This window comes from Malus sylvestris, chromosome 10, assembly GCF_916048215.2.
Source record: "Malus sylvestris chromosome 10, drMalSylv7.2, whole genome shotgun sequence".
NCBI classification, from domain to species: Eukaryota; Viridiplantae; Streptophyta; class Magnoliopsida; order Rosales; family Rosaceae; genus Malus; species Malus sylvestris.
Genome location: NC_062269.1, coordinates 18491038 through 18513693, shown reverse-complemented (window position 1 = coordinate 18513693; position 22656 = coordinate 18491038). Strand labels below are relative to the sequence as shown.

The window sequence follows — 22656 nt, the reverse complement described above, 5'->3', positions numbered from 1 at the left end:
ATAATATAGCTAAAGATATACAAGATCATGGAGAAGGTAACGAAAAAAAGAGCAAGGCAATGTGGGATGATGCAAGTGTTGAGATATTTATAAGTGTTTGTGTAGCTGAGACATTAGCCGGAAATCAAATAGGTGGTCATCTTAATAGAATTGGATGGAAAAATGTTATTAAAAAAATTTAATGACCGTACTCAAAGGTCATATGTTCATAAACAACTCAAGAACAAATGGACTGCACTTAAGAAAGAATGGCAATTGTGGGCATCATTAGTTGGAAAAGAGACTGGCTTAGGATGGGATCTTGTGAAGCAAACTATCATTGCAAGTGATGAATGGTGGGAGAAAAAAGTGAAGGTAAGAAATTATTATCTCATATCCATGGAAATCTAACTTCATATTTATGTTCTTTTATCATAATTTGTTAATTGTAGTTGGTTATATTTCAGGAGAATTCTAAAGTTGAGAAATATCGAAATAGTGGACTGAAAAATGTTGACCAACTAGACATTTTGTTTAAAGAATGAGCTGTTATATGTGTAGGTGCATGGGCACCCTCACAAAGGCTGATGAGTAATAATGTTCAGAAAGCTCCAACAGGCGAACACAATGACGGTCAAGATGATTTGGAGAATGACATAGATAGGGGCTTGACAACATAGCCGATGAAGGAACAAAAAGAACAAGAGATTCCAAAAGAGTTGGAATTGGGGCCAAGATGATAAAACAATTAGATGGTATTTTAGAAGTTGTAAACAATTGTTCTAAGAGCACAGATAAGCCTGGTTATAGCATTGAGGAAGTGATGCAAGTTTTGGAAGGAATGTATGAAGTTGTGAATGATGATGAGCTCTTTATGAAAGCGGCTGATATCTTCACTGAAAGAAAAAATAGAGAGATGTTTATTGCATTGAAGCAATCTAACCGACAAATCATGTGGCTCAAGAGCAAGAAAATTTGATTCGTCACATTTATCTTAGGATTATATTTTTCAACATGTTTTTTGTTTGGTGGTTGAATAAGTATTTATTATGTAATGAATTGGTTTTATTATGTAATGGATTGGTTACACATATGTGCCTTTAATATCTTTAATTATATAATTTTTTAGAACTTTATTCAGAATGTGATCTTTATTTTTGCCATGATTATATATTCCTCTCGTATTAAAATTTTCTTTTATGTTTACATATATGAGTTCTAGTAGCAATGACAATAGCAATACAAACAACTCTACTGATGGAAGTGATGATGAATTTTATCAACTGGTTTCTGCAAGCTGTGTCACGGCTGTCTCTGAATGGTTAAAGTACGTTGACAAAGAATCATGTAGGACTTCTTCGTATATGGGATATAGATGGGTAATGGAAGTTTTAAATGGTCATCCTAAAAGATGCCATGAACAATTTAGGATGGAACAACATGTTTTTAAGGACTTGTTAGAGACTTTGAAGTGTGATTATGGCTTAAAAAGAATTGGAGATACAACACTGGAAGAAGCATTAGCAATGTTTCTTAGCACATTAGTTCATGGGCACACTAATAGGATGGTCCAAGAGAGGTTTCAACGCTCTGGAAAGACTATTTCTAGGTGGTTTGGGATACTATTGGATGTTGTTTCTCACATGGCTACTGATATTATATGTCCACATGATCGGCAATTCAAGAGAGTATCAAATAAAATTAAGGATGACAATCGGTATTGGCCATATTTTAAAGGTTGCATAGGGGCAATTGACGGAACACATGTCCCAGTTGTGGTGCCTAGAGAAATGCAAGTGCCATATATAGGTAGAAAAGGAAATACAACTCAAAATGTTATGGCTGTATGTGATTTTAATATGTGTTTTACATTTGTCTGGGCTGGATGGGAGGGTGTTGCTCATGATTCACGTATATTCATGGAGGCCTTGAGAAGACCTGAATTGAAATTTCCTTATCCCCCTTCTGGTTAGTAATCAACCTTAGTCCTATATGAATGTGTTTATTTATTTATTATCTTATGAACACAAAAATCTTTATATTTTTCTTTTCAATTATGGTGTAGGCAAATATTATTTAGTTGATCTTGGATATCCACATATGAATGGATATATTGGACCTTATAGCGATGAACGATATCATCTTCTTGAATTTCGACGTGGGAGTCAGCCAAGAGGGGAAAAAGAGATATTTAATCAGAGGCATTCATCCCTAAGATGCATAATAGAAAGAACTTTTGGTGTTTGGAAAAATAGATGGACAATGATTCGTCTCATGCGTAACTTCCCTTTTGAAAAACAGGTACAAATTGTTGTTGCTTCAATGGCCTTACACAATTTTATTAGGAAGCATTCCATGACAAATCAAGAGTTCCAACCTTATGATGATGATGATGAGCTACTTCCGCCTAGACATGAGGAAGATCATAAAGATGAAGAAATTGTTGATAAAAATTTTACTCATAGGCGAGAGATGGATGTTGAACGAAAAAGGATCGCTAATCTTCTTATATCTAGTTAATGCTTATTTCACATTTGATTGTCATGCAACTATAACGTGTCATTTTGTTTTTAAGAAACAAACATATATTCTTAATAAGTATGTATCATTTTGTTAGTGATCGTTATTTTTTGTAATTGAATTTTCATCAACCCTTAATCAAGTTGTATGCTAATTATATACAAAAAATACTTATGCAAAAATTATTGAGAATTATTCATGAAAGCGCCTTTTCATTTTGTTGATGCAAAAAATCAGTGAGGACTTTGGTATAACAGAAAGTGTTAAGTTTGTGACCTTCGCTAGATTGCTCCGGTCACTAGTGTGGATAAGTATGTAAATGGATAGAGACAGGGAAGCAAACACAAGATGTACGTGGTTCACCCAGATTGGCTACGTCCACGGAGTAGATGAGTTCTTATTAATTGTGAAGGGTTTACACAAGTACATAGGTTCAAGCTCTCCTTTAGTGAGTACTAGTGAATGATTTAGTACAAATGACATTAGGAAATATTGTGACAGAATGATCTCTATTTATAGAAGAGAGTTTCTAGTTTCATTCTAACATTGACACGTGTCGTGTTGTGATGGCTTTTGATGTTAACATGTGTCGCGCTATGATTGGCTTCTGATGTCGACACGTGTCGCGCTGTGATTGGTCTCCTGGTTGGAGGGAAACTCTTCTGGGTCCTTGACGGTATAACGTTGACCGGTGCTCAGTAGTTTCGGGATTGGTCAAGTATGATACAAACACATTTGACAACCAAACACTCTATTTAATATAAAAAACGCTTCTATCCAATACAAAATCGCTTAGTTGGTTGCATGCCAAACAACAAACTGCTTCCTCATAGAAGCGCTATTGAAAAGTGCTACAAACAAAAAGCACTATTGAGTAATAGCGCTTTGTAGAGTAGCACATTGAAAAAGTCAAAAGCGCTTCCTAATGAGTAAAAGTGCTTTAGTTATAAAAAATGGTCGTTTGGCAAATATTTTAAAAGTGCTTTTAGTTAAAAGTAGAAGCACTAATAAGCATTTTCTAAGAAGCACCTCCTAGGTGCTTCCTCCTAAAAGTGCTACGCAGAGAAAACAAGGGAAGCACTTTGCTCCCTTTAGTGATTTTTTTTTCAATTCCTGAATTATCCCTATTTTTTAATTTGCAAAGTCTAAAATGTCATTACACTTGAAAAAAACATCAAAATTGCCATCACCAATTTTTTCTAGGTTTGCACGTTAAAAACCTAGAAGTCTTTTTATTTTCATAATATTTTGGTGGCTAGAGAAGTCGTCTTGGTCTCCATCTCTTCCTCTCCATCTTCCCCAAATCTCTCTACATCTCCATCACCTGAAATTCTTGTGGAGGTATGTTTGCTATTTCTTATCTTAAAATTTGTATGTAGTGTGTGAATTTGATTGTTGGTATGTCATTTTTATCAAAATTATTGTGATTTTTGAACTACACGAAAAATAATTTTAGGGTTTAGTGATCGTTCATCGACATTCCAATGGTATTTTCTGCTTTTTTTTTTCTAAATTCTTCAGAATCACTCTAGGTACGTGCGGGTGATCTAGTTTGTTGGTAGGTATCATTGTGAACATATATTTACAACTAAGTTTGCTTTGAAAATTAATTTGTAAATACTACATGAAAATTAATTTGTAAATACTACATGCATTTGAGCAGGTTAAATATTTCTAAGCAGGTTACTGTTGGAGCGAAATTTCCTACGGGAAGAAATACCTCCGCAGAATTGTTGACCGCAATCCTCATGTTCGCTGAATCTTTCGTTAGAGGTGTCCGCGAATAGTCTTACTCCGTATCTTGCCTGGGCGGGGTACATGCAAGAGATACTCCGACACTTAAGTCAGTCAATTGATTTTCTATTCTCTGTTTCTCTCAGGTTCTCCTTACATACCTTGTTCTTTGGCTCATTTCCTTATTTATAGGATTACATGATTGAGGATTAAGTACCATGACCTGTCTTCCTTTCCCACTTCCTTCGTGGTCCTCCGTCATATGACTGCATGCTTTGGGAACAAGTACCACGACCTATCTTCTTCTCTCACTTCTCCTCCGTAGTGGTGGCAATTATCTAGGCACGTGCCCCTTGTGTCTGTAGGGGGTAGTGATCTAGACACGTTTCCCTTGCGTCTGTAGGGGTAGTTATCTGGACATGTTTCCCCTGCATCTGTATATTTCACGTGGGCTTTCCTCACAGTTTGTCTTGCACAACACCTTCTCCTTGGACGATTCGTATTGGCCCATGAGTCGAAACTGGATTTTATCCTCCCACAATGCCCCATTTTCCCCTTTTTTACGTATGTAAAATAGGGGAAAACTGAGTTTTTCGATCATGAGGCCTTGAAACTATATTCTTTACTAAAATCACTTCTTGCTAAGGCCAAATTTGTGAAAGTTATCTTTTCCAAAGGCCAAATTTACTGACGCCTAAACCATAATTTACGACTGCCGCATAACTTGTTAAGGCCAATAGACATATTTGCATGCTTTATGAACGCCAACTGACATCTTACTACGGTTTACGAAAGTGGACTAATATGATTTAGGGCTGACACCTTGTTGTGAAAGTGGACTAATATATTATTTAAGAAAGTGGACTGACACTTTCGTGTGACTTACGAATGAGGATTCACGAAAGTGGATTGACACTTTCGCATGATTTACGAATGAGGATTTGCAAAAGTGGATGGACACTTTCGTGTGACTTACGAATGAGGATTTAAGAAAGTGGACTGAACACCTTCGTATGATTTACGAACGTGGATTTACGAAAGTGGACTGACACTTTCAAGTGACTTACGAATGAGGATTTTACGAAAGTGTATTGAACACCTTCGTATGATTTACGAAGGTGGACTGACATATGATTTAAGAAAATGGATTGACACTTTCGTATGACTTACAAACTAGGATTTACGAAAGTGGACTGACACGATCTACAAAAGTTGAAAGTTGACACATTCGTATGATTTACGAACGAGGATTTACAAAAGTGGACTGATACTTTCGTATGGCTCACGAATGAGGATGTAGGAAAGTTAACTGACACATACACATACATATACGTATATATGTTTATTGTATAAATATCTATCCCATCTTGTCTGCACACCTAGTTTGTTTCCTTCTCACAAATACGATCCATAATACTGTTTCCTACTCACACATACAATCCATAATACCGTTTCCTCCTCACACATAGCTGCACACCTACCCTGCATGTCTGCATCTACACACACACACACACACACACACACATATATACACGTGTGGCTCCAAAGCTTGGTTGTTCACCTGCACATAGTGTGCTTTATCTGTACCCCTAGTTTGCACATATAGGCTCACCGACACTTACACACACACACATGTGGACATCTTTGCTCACCAACATGAGTATATCTGCACAAACGTTTTCATACCTTTATATATACACACACATATATACATATTGGTGTGTCATTACTTGGGCTCAACATATTTCATATCTCCAACTTTGGAACATGTGTTTCGAAGCTTTCTTCTTTCGCTCTCGTTGTCAAATCTATGCCTCCTGTCACCTAGATGGTGACTACACATTGAAATATATATGAGAAAATGACACCTTACTTACACGTCCTATCCCATCCATTAGGTTGTCTATAGCTTTTGTCCTCTAATTTGGAGTTTCATCTATCCTACTTAAGCCATCTCCAATTGAAGGATCCAGAGCCATCTCCAACTGAAGGGTCCAGAGGGCCGAAAATAGCCCGAAAACTGTCTCCAACCTAGGGCTAGGACAAAGGGCTGTGGAATCTGAGAGGGCCCCACGGAATCCGAAAGGGCCAAAGGCCTAGAGGGCTAGCCACTTCCAGCCAACCAACCAACCCCGGGCTAGCCAGAATTTTTTTAAATGTGTCGGATTTCCTGTTGGTTAAAACCGATAGAAATACATTCTATTACTTAATATAAATGTATTACTGTTGGTTATAACCGACAGTAATACATTTATACTAAATAATATAAATGTAACCTAACCGACAACAATTCTTAATAAAAAATTCAAATGCAACGGCTAGCTGACTAGCCGTTGCATTTGATTTTTTTTTTTTTACAGTTTTATTATTATTTTTATTTACAAAGTTTTTCATTTAACTTCTATTTTTTCCTATAACTTTTATTTTACAAAATTTGTTTCATATTGTTTTTTAAATTCCATTTTTTCCTATAACTTCTATTTCACAAAATTTGTTTCATTTTATTTTAAGTTCTTAGCCGTTGGATTTGAATTTAAGTTGTAGTTTTTAAAAAATAAATTATGTTTGGCCTTATGGCCCTTTGACCCTCGGTTGGAGACGGTTTTTTGTGACAGGGCTAAAACGAGCCCTCTGGCCCTCTAGCCCTTGGTTGGAGACGGAGGCAAATATGGTCATGTACTGTTCATTAAAATATTAATATCTTGGAAGATCTTGGAGGGCCAGAGGACTAAAACGAGCCCTCTGGCCAGCCATCGTTTGAAGATGGCCTTAGGGTTGAAAATTTACTTTCAAACTTCATATGCCCTCATTTCTCTTCTTATAAATTGAATTTCTCCTATCCTCGCTTAGGCACTTGGGTTATCACAAGAGGTCGGGGCTCGTCGGAGCAAGAAAAAGATCTGATTCCGCTCGTCGGATTTCACCAGACTAGCCATGTTAGACTCGAAACTCGAGAGGTCGGGGCTCGTCGGAGCAAGAAAAAGCTATGATTCAGCTCGTGAGACCAGCCTAATCCTACTTAGGCACTTGGGTTACTTCCAGCTTAGACACATCCCGGATTGCAATACAAGTATATATGGCTGAATTTCGACCTGCAAAATTTGGCATAGAAATAGGTATCAAAATTTCAGATAAGTTAAAAGCAACGAGAGAGCATCCATGACAAAAAACCAATGCAATCAAAATTTCTTATCAACTGCATCAGCTCATATTCAAGGTAGTAACAAAATTTGTTACATTTCAGTTTGTTAAAAGGAATTGCCACTCGTCTAAAGTCATAGGCTAGATTAGATGGATGGCAGGGATTATAAGTTGTTAGTGTGCGACTCTTTCCCCTCGTGTAACCGATAGTGAGATCAGATCCCTACCGGCTGGCTCTCTTCACGTAATATGTGTATGAATGAATGAATGTGTGAATGAGGTCATGGCCTCTGTAATTCTCTCAGCAATTCTCTTCCATTTCCAGCTTCTTTCTTCTTCATTGCATTCATGATTTTTAATCATTCTGTGTGTCTAACTCTCCGTAAAACTTCACTCACAAGTTCAAATACACTAACATGGCCTCAGAGCTAGGTTGCATTTCTGGGCGTCAGAATCTGTGAAATCCGACGAGCCCCGACCTCTCGAGATCCAAGTCTAACATGGCTGGTCTGGTGGTAGAGAGCAACGAGCTCCGATTTTCAATGGCAACAACTTCGACTTCTGGCAAATCAGAATGAAGACCATTTTCCGATCCCATGAGCTGTGGAATCTGGGTGAGAAGGGCTTTGCTACTCCAGCGAAGGAGGAAGAGGTCACATAAGCTAAGAATAAGCTCTTGCGAGAGAATCTGATGAAGGATGCTAGAGCACTTGGCATCATTCGATGCCGTTTCAGATCAAATATTCTTGAGAATCGCTACGCAGGAGACTGCAAAGGCAGCTTGGGGTATTTAGCAAGCAAGAATTTATTGGTGATAAACAAGTAAGATCCGTAAAACTTCAAGGTCTTAGACGAGATTTTGAATATACTAGGATGAATGATGATGATTCATTGTTTGTGTATTTGGCTAAACAGTTTAATTTGATTAACCAAAGAAGAAGTTATGGTGATGATTTGAGTAACCAACGAATCGTTCAGAAGTTGTTGATTAGTCTACCTAAAACCCACGATGGTGTTGCCTCAGTCTCCTTTAATGTCTCCAAATGCTTTGCTTTCTCTTCAGCGGCAATTTTTCTGTGTTTCCTCACTTTCAGGGTCAGCATTCACTCTGCTTGTTTCATCAACGCATTCACAAGAAGAAAGTAATTGCACCTAGAAGTATAGAGAAGATAAAGATAATGGATTAAAGAAAAGACAAATTATAATATCACATCCAACATCATATTCATTGTAATCGTCTTACACTGTTGTAGTTTTATATAAAAATTTACTAAACATTAAACTGCTTTATTGTACAACTATTTATTCTTACAATGCAGTAGAATCAATTTTTATAAAAGCACACAAATTTCCAAAGTTGATTAAGTTGAAGCGGGCCAAGTTTCAAGGACCCGAGTGAACTCGTCCAAGCACTTTTTGTTCAACTCTACGTTGCCAAATATCTCCTTCATGGCCCATGCATTTGCCCGTACTAACTCGCCCTCTTTCTCCACCATCACTCGCCTAATCAACTCGGCCACCGAGTCACTCGTAAACGACCCATCTCGCTCGTCCCTCGGTATCTCCAACCCAACCTGCTTTTCGTGCATTAGTCTCGCGTTCAACCCTTGGTCCGAATTTGCACCTGAAAACAAAATCAAAACCCTCCCAAACCCTAATGCTTCAATAATTGAACTCCAACCGCAATGAGTCAGGAATCCTCCAACTGAGATATGACCCAAAATCTTACGTTGTGGGGCCCAACCCCTCCACAAAAAGCCCCGACCGTCCACTCGGGTTTCAAATCCGAGTGGAAGGATATTAGACCCCAACGCGCCCTCCACTAACGGGCGATTGTTGACCACCCAAATAAAGGGCAACCCCGATTTCTCTATCCCGTGAGCCAACTCGTGCATAAGCTCTTGACTCAGAGTCACCTCGGTGCCGAGTGCGATGTAAACCACCGAGTTCGGTTTCTTATTTTCGAGCCACTCTCTCAACACTTCCCACTTCTCATCCGCTCCATCGTTAGCGCCGCTGGGCTGATGCGGTGCTGAGCTGGTCGGCAGCAGCCCGAGTGGAACAACGGGTTTGCCGTATAAATTTCTGAGCAGACTCACCGCGTCAGATTCAACCTCGGTGCAGCTCCGTATAGTCACAAAATTACAATCTTGAACTGTAACCGCGAGCCTCTGAAAATCGGAGACATTGTCGTCCATGCAATCCCAATGACTCACCATCTCGTGCAGCTTATAAGCGACGGTGGAAGGATAGTCGAACCACTCGGGAACGACCGTAAAGTCCTCTGGCCGCCGGCGTTTATCACCGAGTAACTCAGACGGAGGACCGCCGAAAGCTAAGGAAGTGGCGTTGATGATGCTGAAGAAGACCGAGTTGACTCCGAGCTGAGTGGCGACTTGGGGCAGCCAGTAGCAAATAACGTCGTGGACGACCCAGTTGACGCCCGAGTGTTGGACGAAATGCGTGACTGCAGGCTTGAGCAAGTCGTAGGCTTTTTTGAGGTAGGGGACTTTGTTGATTGGTAGCTGGGAGGTGGACTCGACGGATTCAGGTAAGCCGTCGACGGCGGGGAGAGGAAGCTCAACGAAATCGATGAGTAGGGAAAGGGACGATGACCGGAGGCGATTGATATTTTGGGGGGTGGAGATGAAGGAGATTTGGTGACCTTTCTGAGCTAAGAACTTGGAGACCTCGAGAAATGGCATCAGGTGGCCGTAGGCTAGCCATGGGAACATGGCGATGTGAAGTTTCTTCTCATCTTTGCGCTCCATGTCTGAGAGGAGAGACTCTCGGGCCTTTGATATCAGAAGTTGTAATTAAAGGGGCAGTAAGAAAAGGTACCATGTTGGCCAATTTATTGGATTGGTTACGATGGGGGTGATTAATTAGCCTCTAAACACGTAATTAATCACTCATGGTGCCTGTGATTAATATTTTCATGGCTAATCTTTAGCCGCGGGTCTAGATGGTGATGATGATAAAACAGTAATCCACACGTGAACTTGTTGGATGGTTTGACAAGGTGGTGGCGACGTGATTCTACGTAAAATTATTGACATGGTGATACTATACATGCAGAAAGGTTAGGTGGTTAGAGGCCCACGTGCAGAAATGCGAGTTGGCGTTTTCCAATCAGACCCACGTGCAGAAATGCGAGTTGGCGTTTTCCAATCAGACCCATGTGTAGAAATGCGAGTTGGCGTTTTCCAATCAGACCCATGTGTAGAAATGCGAGTTGGCGTTTTCCAATCAGACCCATGTGTAGAAATTCAGTTGTCAGGTAGCTTATGGCCAATTTGAAGATGTTAGGTCATTTTCAACTGAAAGTTAGCTAGATTGTCAGTTTTAGCCCTCTGGTTATCAAATATATTAATATTTTAATGAGCAATACATGATCATCTTTGTCTTTATTTTCAACTGAGGGCCAAAGAGCCATATAATTCATTTTAGCCCGGTCTCAAAAAATCGTCTCCAACCGAAGATCAAAGGATCATAGGGCTCATTCAGGTGGTAGTAGGCTAGCCATGGAACATGGCGTTGTGAAGTTTCTTCTCATCTTTGCGCTCCATGTGTGAGAGGAAAGACTGTCAGGCCTTTGATATTGCCATGTGTCTATGGGTTTTCAATGGACTGAGTGAGTTTGCATGAATTTTAATCATGGCTTTTCATTAATTAAAGTAGGAATAATGTTATTCATAACATGTTTTTGTACCACATTTTCAATCTTAGGTGATATTTGATGTGGATAGCCACATCATTTGAATTAATCAAAATTTTAAATTTAGTTCAGTATTTAATAAACTAATAATTAAGAAAAACTAGTTAATTAAATGATGATTGTAGTATACGAGAAGTCTTTCTCCTTCATTTCCTTGGGTTTTGCAAATTTTTCAAATGATGTGGCTGTTCACATCAGATGCCACCTAAGGTGTTATAGAAATTTGGTATAAAAACATGATATCAATAGCATTACTCTTAAAGCAATAGTCCATGTGAACATGGCCTTCTAAAGCGATGCTGATGTTATTGATAGGTGGTCAAAAATGGGTTTGGATCATTTCCTTAGCCAATGGAGAGGATCCTCCTGACCAACCATTGTGGGCTGTTGGATTTTTATCCAACATCTACAAACAAGGGGGTCCCTTTAAAGTTATAATAATTATAGCCGTTAGATTTTCATCTAACGGTCCACAATGGTTGGTCAGGAGAATCCTCTCCATTGGCTCAAGAGAGGATCCAAATCTGTCAAAAATGACATTGAAATTAACAAGATGGGACTTAGTGTTGTCAGGTTGGTAAAGAATTGATGATGGGATTAGTAATTTGGGTAAAAGACTGTTTACTACCCTTATGTTTCTTGGTTTTTAACATTTAATACATCAAGTTTTTTTTGTCTCAGATTCATACCTAAAGTGTAAATTTTGGGATAGTCTCATACATCCGTTAGTCAAACTGTTAAGTCTCCCGTTAACTGTGACGTGGTGCACTGACTGGGCGCCACGTGTCATCCACGTTTTTTTTTCCTTCTTTCTTTCTTTTCTTTTCTTCTTCCTTCTTCTTCTTCTTCTTCCTCCGATTGCAACTTTTTTTTTTCTTCCTCCTTCTCCTTCTTCCTTCCTCATTTCTTCCCTTTCTTCCCCTTCTTCCTTCTTCTTCCTTCTCATTCTCTTTCTTCTTCCTCCGAATCTGGGGAAGCTTTTTTTTTTTTTTCTTTTCTTCTTCTTCTTCTTCCTTCTCTTTCTTCCTTCTTCCTTCTTCTTCTTCTTCTTCTTCTTCTTCTTCTTCTTCTTCTTCTTCTTCTTCTTCTTCTTCTTCTTCTTCTTCTTCTTCTTCTTCTTCCTCCGAATCTACCCAGATTCAGTTTTTTCCTTTTTTTTTCTTTTCTTTTTTTTCTTTCTTCTTTTTCTTCTTCCTTCTTCTTCTTCTTCTTCTTCTTCTTCTTCTTCTTCTTCTTCTTCTTCCTCCGAATCTTCCTAGATTCAGTTTTGTTTTTTTTTTCTTTCCTCCTTCTTCTCCTTCTTCCTTCCTCCTTCTTCCTTCCCCTTCTTCTCCTTCTTCCTTCCCCTTCTTCGTTCTTCTTCTTCTTCCTCCGAATCTGGGGGAAGATGAAAGTTTTTTTTTTTTGAGGAAGAAGAAGAAGAAGAAAAAGAAGAAGAAGAAGAAGAAGAAGAAGGAGGAAGGAAGGAGGAGGAAGAAGGGGAAGGAAGAAGGAGAAGAAGGAGGAAGAAAAAAAAAAGTTGCAGTCGGAGGACGAAGAAGAAGAAGAAGGAGGAAGAATAAGGAGGAAGAAGAAGAAAGAAAAAAAAAACCAAAACTTCCCCAGATTTCGGAGAAAGAAGAAGAAGAAGGAGAATGAGAAGGAAGAAGAAGGAAGAAGTGGAAGGAAGAAGGAGGAAGGAAGAAGGAGAAAGAGGAAGAAAAAAAAAGTTGTGGTCAGAGGAAGAAGAAGAAGAAGAAGGAAGAAGAAAAGAAAAAAAAAATGTGGATGAAACGTGGCACCCAGTCAGTGCGCCACGTCACAGTTAACGGGAGACTTAACAGTTTGACTAACGGATGTATGAGACTGTCCCAAAATTTACACTTTAGGTATGAATTTGAGACGAAAAAAACTTGATGTACTAAATGTTGAAAACCACAAAACATGAGGGTAGTAAACAGTCTTTTACCCTAGTAATTTAGTATGCATGCAGAAAGGTGAGGTGGTTAGATGCTTTAAAGGGAAGGGGATCATTTTCAAATCCCTTCCACCTAATCCCCTTTATCAAACAATCCGGATTCTTGAAATTTGATTTAAAGACTAAAGTTATTTTAACTTTTAAAGTGGGCCTTGTTTTTAGCGGTTGGATCAAATTTCAAGGGTCCGGATTGTTTGATGAGAATGATTAGATGGAAGGGATCCAGTGGATCCCTTTCCCTTTAAAGGAATATTCAGGGTGTCCATGACATTAGATTGTCTCCCATTATAGCCAACTTTGGTGACTCATTTAAATGCCTTAAAGGAATATTTGAGTTTTTAAAATAATATTGTCTGTAATGAAAAATTATTATAGTATAATCTTCAAATATAAACATGCAAGACTCATTAAGCTTTGTAAAAACCCTTTGAAAAACCATGCAACTCTTAAGAGGGTGATGTTCGCCTTAAGTGAAATTACAATTTCTAATCACAAGAAGCACTCCTCAATTTCAGGGTGATGTTTCCAACAAAAATTGCATCAAATTACTTGTCTAAATACTCTAATGGTCGCAAATCATTAAGATGATTAGATAGTTTAAACAGGGTGATTAATAATTCAAAACAAGCATGCATCCATTTAGAAGAAATTAATAAAATCACATATTCATGCTAAGGGTCATGGCTTCGCCCTAACAAAAGAACTAGTCACGAACAATCATAATAAAAACTAAAGAAAATATCATTACCTAGAAAAAGGATTGTAAACACCTTGTAGGTAAAAAGTCTGTAATTCTCCAACCATAATGCGTGTGTTTTCCCCCTCTTAGCTAATAAGCTTTATTTGTGCTACTACAAAGTAAAACCTACCTAGAGAATGTCTTAGAATAAAACTATGAAACATAATAAAATAATAAACTAGCAAATAAAAGATTTCCTATTTGAACTGAAATTCAGACTTCTCAGAAAATCAGACTTTTGACCAACCAAATCAACTCCGATTTGATCCCAAAAGGTTTATTTTGAAAGCTTAAGTTGCCCCCAACAAATCATTAGAAGGAATCTTCTTCAAAATATGACATCTTAACCTCCAAAATGTCCAAAACGTCCAAAAATGTCAATATGGAAAAGCTACGCGCTGGGCCTTTATTTCATTGCCACGGTCAAACGGCTTAGTAGAAAAACTTGAAACTTTGATACAATTATCTTAACATACTCACAAACATCTTCCAATTAGAATTGCTCCACAATTCGTCTGTTTGACTACTTTATGCTCAAGAGGAAGTTGAATATCCTACTTTACAAATATAGTTCAAAGTATCAAAATCTCACCAAAATAATCAATAAAACTAATACTAAAATTAGAGTAAAATATATCGTAAAATATCGGCTCATCAAACAGTATCAAACAAATTGCCCCATCTACTACATCCTTAACCAAGCACTCGATTGTAACTCTTAGGAACTAATGTGTCATATGCTTAGGGGGCATTCTTTCAAGTCTTGAGGTGACTCGCGAGGGCCATTTTGCAGTCCAATGGGCTATACATGATCCTCTCATGTCTGCTCTCATCCCTTTACAATTTAAGGCTTGGATCACTTCGATGAAATGATTTATTTGAAGGAACAAGACATCTTCAAACCACCAAATGTCAGCTGCATCTTGAAACCTCGAGTTCTCTGCATTGTTTGGCAGAACATTGAAGCTCTGTACTTCATTAGTTTCAGAACTAAATGCATTAAGGTTTGTACAAGCTGTTGACTTTTGTATTTTAGGTAGGATCCCTCATTGATATGTAATCCCATGTAATCACTTGTAATTAGTTTTCTTTCCTTTTATGTTAGGGTTGTACACCTATAAGTTCCTCTTATAGAGAAGAATATCATAATTAAAAGCATTCTCTTCTTGGCATCAGAGCCAGGTCGAAAAAAGGAAAAAAAAAAACCCCATAGCTGCGATAGCACTGTTGCGGCTCAGCCGTGTGTGGTGCGCCGACCTCGATCAGCGAGCGACTGTTGTCGTTGCTACCCTCTGTCAATTTGAAACGAATAATGAGTAACGTCGTCGTTGCTGACCCGAATTCATCGAATCGTTTCACTTTCTGATTTGATTTGAAGCCGTGAAGGATTGCACAGATTGCAACCCAACGGACTTGTGTTGTTGCGCCGTACCCGACTCAAGGTCCGACTGACCCAGGATTGCATGCCCGCTGCTCATCACATTCTTATTGCACTGCTGCACAGACTACCACCGGACAACCATTGTTTCTGACCCACAGACCCGCTACACCATAAACCAGACCTCGATCAAACCCGCTTGCATCCGCATTTGAACCCAAATTTGTAGCCGTTGTTGCCTTACGTTGCTGCAGTCCAACCCGTTTGCATCTAGACCTTGTTCCTGCATTCGCACAGTTGCACCTTGTTTCTGCACTCGTGTTTTGCAGGTTCTTTCTGGAGCAGCCCACGTAGAAAGGAGGGAAAGAATAAAGGAAAAAAGAACAAATAGAAAAGGGAAAAAGGAAAAGGGGAATCCGAATTGGTGGTGTTGAAAAAAGAAAAATTGGGCTATTTGATTAAGTCCCACATGGCAAAGAAAAATTGTGGTTTTTTTTTAGATTATTATTATTTGTAATTGTTGTTGGGCTATCCTTCTTGTTGGCTCGTGCAAATTGACACTTCTTGGGCTTGGTTTGCTTGGAAGTTTGGGCTTTATCAATCACCGAGTGACGTATTGATTGAAGTTGCTTGGGAATGGCAGTCTGGACTTGTGATTCTGCTAATACAAGTAACAATGGTACGGCTTTAAAGGTTTCTACCTCTGTTACGAATAATACATGGATAATTGATTCTGGTGCTACTGAACATATGACTTGTGATTCTAGACAGGTAGAAACCCTAAAACCATCCACCACAAATGTCGTCAGTGTCGCCAATGGTAATCCTGCCCCTGTTATCGGGGAAGGAACCGTCTCCTTTTTAGATACCCTTAGTCTTGATACCGTACTTGTTGTGCCTTCTCTTGACTATAATTTATTATCTGTTGCTCAAATAACTATCGTCCTTGTGATTTTTTGGCTTTTTTTTTTGTGTTTTTAAGGACATTCGGACTCTCAAGATGATTGGTTATGGTATTAGGAAAGGGAAGCTTTACTACTTGGAGTTGATGTCAAACAGTTCTCGAATGTTGACTCAAGCTCTTGCAGTGGACGGAAATCCGGGGGATAGGAATAAAGCTTCGGAGGTTTGGTTGTGGCATCGTCGACTTGGACATGCTTTTTTCCGCTATCTATGGAGGTTGTTTCCTAGCCTATTTATTAAGCAAGATGTTTCTAGCTTTAAATGTGGTGTTTGTGAACTAGCTAAAAGTCATCGTGCTTCATTTCCATCCAGTTTGAATAAAAGTTCTGTTCCATTTATGATAATTCATTCTGATGTTTGGGGTCCATCTAAAACTGCTACATTTGGTGGTGCTCATTGGTTAGTTACTTTTATTGATGACTGCACACGTATGACTTGGGTTTGTTTGATGAAATCCAAAGGTGAAGTTACTTCTTTGTTTCAACAGTTTTACAAAATGGTACAAGTACAATATAAGTAACAAATACAGGTTCTCAAGAGTGATAATGGTGGCGAATATGTTAACTCTGAGCTTCGTGCCTTTCTTGATCATCATGAGATTGTTCATCAAACTACATGTCCATATACTCCACAACAAAATGGGGTTGCCGAACGCAAGAATCGTCAGCTTCTGGAGGTTGTTCGTGCCTCTTTACTCGAGGCTCGTCTCTCGTTATCCTATTGGGGAGAAGCTCTCATCTCAGCTGCGTATCTCATTAATCGTGTTCCATCCCAATCGGTTGATTTTCAGACACCCCTTCAGGCACTTTTTTCACATGTTGATGCTCTTGCAGTCCCTAATCTTCCACCTCATGTGTTTGGTTGTGTGGCCTTCGTTCATCTTCATAAACAACAGCGAAGTAAGCTTGAACCTCGAGCCTTACGATGTGTGTTTGTGGGGTATGCATCAAGGCAGAAAGGATACCGTTGTTATCACCCACCGACGTATAAGTTGTTTGTCACTATGGATGTTGCATTTCATGAGAATGATATGTACTTTAACAATCCCAAGTCTTCACTTCAGGGGGAGAATAAGAAAGAAGTTCAAACTCTTAATTATACTATTCCAGATATAGAGAGAGTGAATGATTTGGATTTAAGTGGTGACGTCTTGGAAATAAGTGGTGATCATTCACACGAAAATAATGATGTGAATGAATTGGAATTAAGTGGTAATATCTTGGAGACAAGTGGTGATCATTCACATGGAAACAATGTTGAAAACCTTGAAAGGGACGAGTCGACATCGCCAGATAACTCACTGCCTGATAGCTCACTGCCAGTTTCCTTACCACTGGACAGCCCTGTGTCGCCAGCTACCTCACAGTCGATCTTGAGTCCCAATAACCATAATCAATCATCTTCGATCCCGGATGCACCACCACCATGTCGTCTCCCTGATCGCGTTAACCGAGGTATTCCTAAACTTACTTATGAAGCTGACCCTAAATGCAAAACTAGGTATCCGGTGAGTAAGCCTAACCCTGAGTCTAATGTGTTATACCCGTTAAGTAATTATGTGTCTACCAGTCACCTGTCAGAATCAAATAAGTCGTTTATGCATCAATTATCTACTGTATCTATTCCTAACAGTGTGCAGGAGGCTTTAACTGATCCACGTTGGCAAGTAGCAATGAATGAAGAGTTGAAGTTTTTTAAGAAGAATGCTACCTGGGAGATCACAGATTTGCCAGCTGGCAAGAAACCTGTGGGATGCAAATGGGTCTATACTGTGAAATACAAAGCAGATGGGACGGTGGATCATTTTAAGGTAAGACTGGTAGCAAAATGATACACTAAAAAAATATGGAATCGACTACATATATACATTTGCACCTGTAGCCAAGATCAACACAGTTCGGACTTGACATAAGAGATTTATATGGATCTTCCACCAGGATGTAATGCTCCAGATAAATACAAAAGAAAAGTGTGCAGGTTGAAGAAATCCTTGTATGGCTTAAAGCAGTCCCATCGAGCATGGTTCGGAAGATTCACAAAATCTATGAGAGCATTTGGTTTCGCTAGGATGAGGGAATGGCCCTTCCAAAATTTGAACATATTTGCCCCAGTAATGGGATTTAGGCTATTTCAGTTGAGTAGTCTTTTCCCAGGCAATTAAATTCCATGAACTTTCCATCCTTTACTTCTACATTATAGAATATAGTTTAATTCGACAATATTTCTGAAGTAAGCTAACTTTGGAGCGATGAGTGACAGAGCGAAATATGAGTAAGCTTGCGGTCCTGGGCCCGGGATAGAGATCGAAGCCCTCCTTCTGGTGGTAATGTTGATTCAGAAGAACATTACCTCTGAACTTGCACTCCATATATCTTTAACTTACTTAGGCAAAGACCTTTAACTTCCAACATTTCCCACCAAAAGTTAAGCTTCTTATTTATACTCCCTCTGCATTTCAACTATCAGCACTATATCATCTGCGAAAGCATACACTATCTTGAATATATCCCGTTGACTTGTCCATTTCCAATGCAAAAAGGTAAGGACTTAAAGTTGAGTCTTGGTGTAACCCTATGGTTTTGTGAAATCTTTCAGTTTGTCCTTCATGAGTTCTCATTGCAGTCCTTGCTCCAACATACGCTCCCTTATTGCTTGGATATATGCTACTTGTTCTCCAAAAGAATTTCTCTTGGGACCTTATCATATGCTTTTTCCAAATCTATAAAGACCATGTGCAAATCTTTACTTTTTAAAAGAGCATTGCACGATGTAGCATTTCGTTGTAGAAAGGTTTACGGATCCCCAGTCAGATTAATCCTCAAAAATTAGATTTTTCATCTTCTCTTATTCTTCCTCCACACAACCATCTCTCTTACTCCGATTCCCACTCATAAGGGCCAAAAGGTAATTTCTCCCTAAATTTTGTAACTTTTTCATTAATCAAAAGATTTGGGGCCGCTTATTGGGTGGGGGTGGGGAGGTGGATGAGGTGGGGGATAAGGTGGACGGGGTGGGGAAGGGGTGAGGTGGGTAGTGTGTATATGTGTGGGGGTGGGTAGTGCACTATGTGTGTGTGCAATTTTTCTTTTTCTGTTTTGCTAGGGTAGTGATTAAGTGGGATAACAAGTTTTTGTTGTTGAAATTTGGGTTCTTTTTGTTGGATTTGATTTTTTTATTAAGTTTTTATGATGTTGTAAAGCATAAATTATACTTTTTTGGTTGTTAATTATTGAGGATGAATGAAAGAGTTGTTTAATATACGTATTTGGGTTTCTTATGCCTCACAAACCTGTGTATGCAACGCCTCACTAAACACCTTAGAGATTTCAATTTTTGGGGAAAACCCAAAACAGTTGGTACAACTGTTAAAATTTTGTTGAAGATTGATCTCTTTTTTCTTTAATTTGATTCAATTTGAGTGCCTAATTTCTTATTTAATTGTTTGGAAAAGCTAATTTTGGGGGCTACATATGTAAATGTAGGTTTTATTGTAATATTTTTGAAATTGAATTTTCGTAATTCATGACGAACATAACTGATAAGTTCAATTTTGTAACATATCACAAATACCTTAAGTGTTTTTAGTAAATTTTCATTATTTTAACTATGCAATTATATGATGAAGCAGAGACTAATTTGAAATCATTATTTGCAGATGTTACGTTACACCCGTTTTCTTGGCTAACCAGTCATCTGATAGTATTGCGCCATTGACACCTGATTGGAGATGGATCGCAAATAGTTGGTAAGAAAATTTTATGGATTTTACATCTGTTTTCAAAGTATTTAAAATAAATGTTGATGATTATAATTGGTTGGTTGTTGCGAATGTTGGTTGGGTGGACAATGTAGAGCAAAAAATATTCACTAGGCGTCACGTGGATTTTTGGACAAAAGAGGACAAAAATACCCTTGAGGCATACCGGGATTCCTACGCGCGAGTAGTGAGCAATCATCTTTCAACCAAGTCAAAAGTGCCCAAAATAGGTAACAATTTAAAGCCTATTTCATCAAATCCTTTCTATAAGGTAATTCCCAAAACCTAATTTATTTAATATGTTTTATATTCTATTATTTAGCTAATCAATTAGCTAAATAATATATTCCTTTCATATTTCCTAAAAATTGACTAATTAAGGGATTAATTACCTAATCAATCCCTTAATTACCAAATTGAAACACCCATTCAAATCTAAAAGTTACTAGAGGGCCGGCTATCCCCATTTCAAAACCTAATCCATCACTTTTTCTACCTTTTTCACCATTTATTCCTTTTTATTAACCAATAAATTCCATAACCACCAAAACATTTCCTTTTATGTTTAAAATTGGGTAATTAAACCAACACAAAACCTAAAAACCCTACTTAGTGGCCGGCCATATTTCCTCTCTAAAGTGAACCAACCTAGCCCTATAAATAGGCTCCCATTTTCACCAAATATCCATTCCAGTTCTCTTACAAAAAATCCCAAATACTCTAAACACTATTTCTCTCTAAAATTCTAACTTTGACATAGAAGGTTCTTTGGCCAAAGCCCCCCCCATTCATCGTGGGCGCGTGAGGCTTTTGACCTTAACCTAAGGTGCTAGTTGTTTTGTAGCTGCAAAATCGTCCAAGATCGAGGAGGAGAAAATTTGCATCCACAAATTGGTGCTTTCATTGAGCGTTGAAATCTACACTCGTAGAAGACTCTCGCATAAAAAAGTTTTTTCTCTATTTTCTAGTCCATTTGAATATTTTTCATACGTTCTTATTATTAGAATTTTTTACTTGCAAAGGTTCTTTGATAAAACGTATAAGATAAATATAATGGCTAGAAATTTGGAAAATACCACAAGTGAAAATTCTAATACTCAAGAAATGGGATTGCGGAGATCCACAAGGCAAAATACGGTTGTAAATAGAGTGGCACCACCACTACAAGGTTCCACCATGTCCCAAGCCATGCCATTCAAATTTGCACGAACCCAAGCCTCACATTCGCATGCACCACGCACTGAGCAGCCTGCTCCCGTGATCCAGCTTGCTCCTGTAGCCCAGCCTGCTCCAGTGATCCAGCCTGCTCCCATGATCTAGCCTGCTCTTACAGCCCAGCCTACTCTCATGGCTTCCCAAGCTGCCCAAGTCGGCCCAAGACTATCTCAACCATCCGGACCAATCATCGAGGCTGAAGCATTTTCACCACATTTCTCCATAGATTTGACATTCCCCAACTCAAATCTCGCACTCGGAGTCAACCACCCTTCTATTGTTCAAAGAGGTGCATTCCATCCAAGTTCTTCCAATCCGAATGGCGAAAAAAACTTGTCCCGACAAGTCATAGAATTGACAAGCACCCTTGCACAACAAACAACCTTGGTGAATCAACTTTTGCAATGCACCGAAATCTAAGGCGAGGCACAAGATTGGTTTCATACCTTATGTGCAAAATATTCGCCACTATTTTACAAGGCGAGTGATCGGATCATATTTATATATATTTTTACTTCAAATTCACTCGTCTTTTTTTAGTTAGTTCCTTATATTTTTGAGCTATTTACGTTATTTTTGTGTTTATAGGATTTGTTTATGCAAAGAAAATAAAAATGGCACAAATGAGTTTTAAATAATAAATTCGTCGAAAATTGCTTTAGTCGTTCTCATTCTGTCATGGGTTATTGGTAGAATTATGTCACGGATTATAGGTCATGGAAGTTAGGCTAAATTTATTAGGTATGCATTAGAAATTATATGGCATTAGAAATTATATGATATATCTAAAATTGAAGTGTTTTGCAGTTGGTGAGTAAAGAAAAGAAACAAAAAGAAATAAGCCTTTGCAGCTAGTGGAAAACGAGTGGGATGCCAGAAAAGAATAAGTGCAGTGGGGGAATAATGAAGAAAAAGGGCTGCACCTTGCAGCACTAGAGAATAAAAAAAAACCAAAGCTGCGTTTGGTGAGGGAAAAGCTGCCTCTTGGCAGCTCGGGAAAAGAGAAAACCGAGAAGAATAAAAGGGAGAAAAACAAAAGAATAAGCGGGAGGGGAAGGGAGAGAACCGAGAGCTTGGAAGAAAACAAGGAGGAAAGCTGCCTTTGGCAGCGTTGGGAAGGACAGCTGCTCTTGGCAGCGCCTTGGGCAGAAAACAAAAGCTGCTTGCGGGGACTTGGAGCAAAACCTTGCAGCTGGAACCAGGAGGAAGAAAAGGACGGGAGTAGGGCGCAGGAAATTGGGGGAGCGGGACGGACAGAGTCAGACGCCAGGGAGAATCAGAGGAAAGCTGCCCATGCAGCTGGGACTGACGCGGAAGAGGAGAGTGGACAGAGTGAGACGCGGGGAGAGAGGGAGCTTCCTTTGGCAGCGTGAAGGTCAGGAGGAAACAGCGCAGAAATCAGCACGGGGGAGATCAGAGAGCACAGAACCAAGCGTGAGCAACACAGAGAGCAAAGTTTCACTCCATTCTTCTTGGTTTTATTTTCTCAAACTTATGTTTAATTTCTGGTTTAATTTGAAAACAATGTGTAACTAAATTTATTTTGGCTAGAGGT

General features: G+C 38.9%; 2 protein-coding genes across 2 annotated transcripts; one reads left to right on the top strand and one right to left on the bottom strand.

The window, feature by feature from the left end:
• Window positions 1-1878: 1878 nt before the first annotated feature.
• Window positions 1879-2499, top strand: LOC126584282 (uncharacterized). The gene is made up of 2 exons (XM_050248720.1): window positions 1879-1947; window positions 2045-2499. Exons 1-2 carry the CDS (start codon window positions 1899-1901, stop codon window positions 2497-2499), a joined length of 504 nt encoding a protein of 167 aa, XP_050104677.1. The 5' UTR covers window positions 1879-1898.
• A 6236-nt stretch (window positions 2500-8735) lies between these two features.
• LOC126584281 (UDP-glycosyltransferase 91C1-like) lies at window positions 8736-10145 on the bottom strand. The gene has a single exon (XM_050248718.1). The coding sequence runs from the start codon at window positions 10143-10145 to the stop codon at window positions 8736-8738; it is 1410 nt and encodes a 469-aa protein (XP_050104675.1).
• Window positions 10146-22656: the final 12511 nt, after the last annotated feature.

What these genes read in the sequence shown, in the direction of transcription:
- LOC126584282 (XM_050248720.1), top strand. Translation starts at nt 1,899, where the DNA reads ATGGAGGCCTTGAGAAGACCTGAATTGAAATTTCCTTATCCCCCTTCT. An exon ending in ATTTCCTTATCCCCCTTCTG is followed by an intron (nt 1,948 to 2,044) that starts GTTAGTAATCAA and finishes ATTATGGTGTAG; the next exon opens with GCAAATATTATTTAGTTGAT.
- LOC126584281 (XM_050248718.1), bottom strand. Translation starts at nt 10,145, where the DNA reads ATGGAGCGCAAAGATGAGAAGAAACTTCACATCGCCATGTTCCCATGG.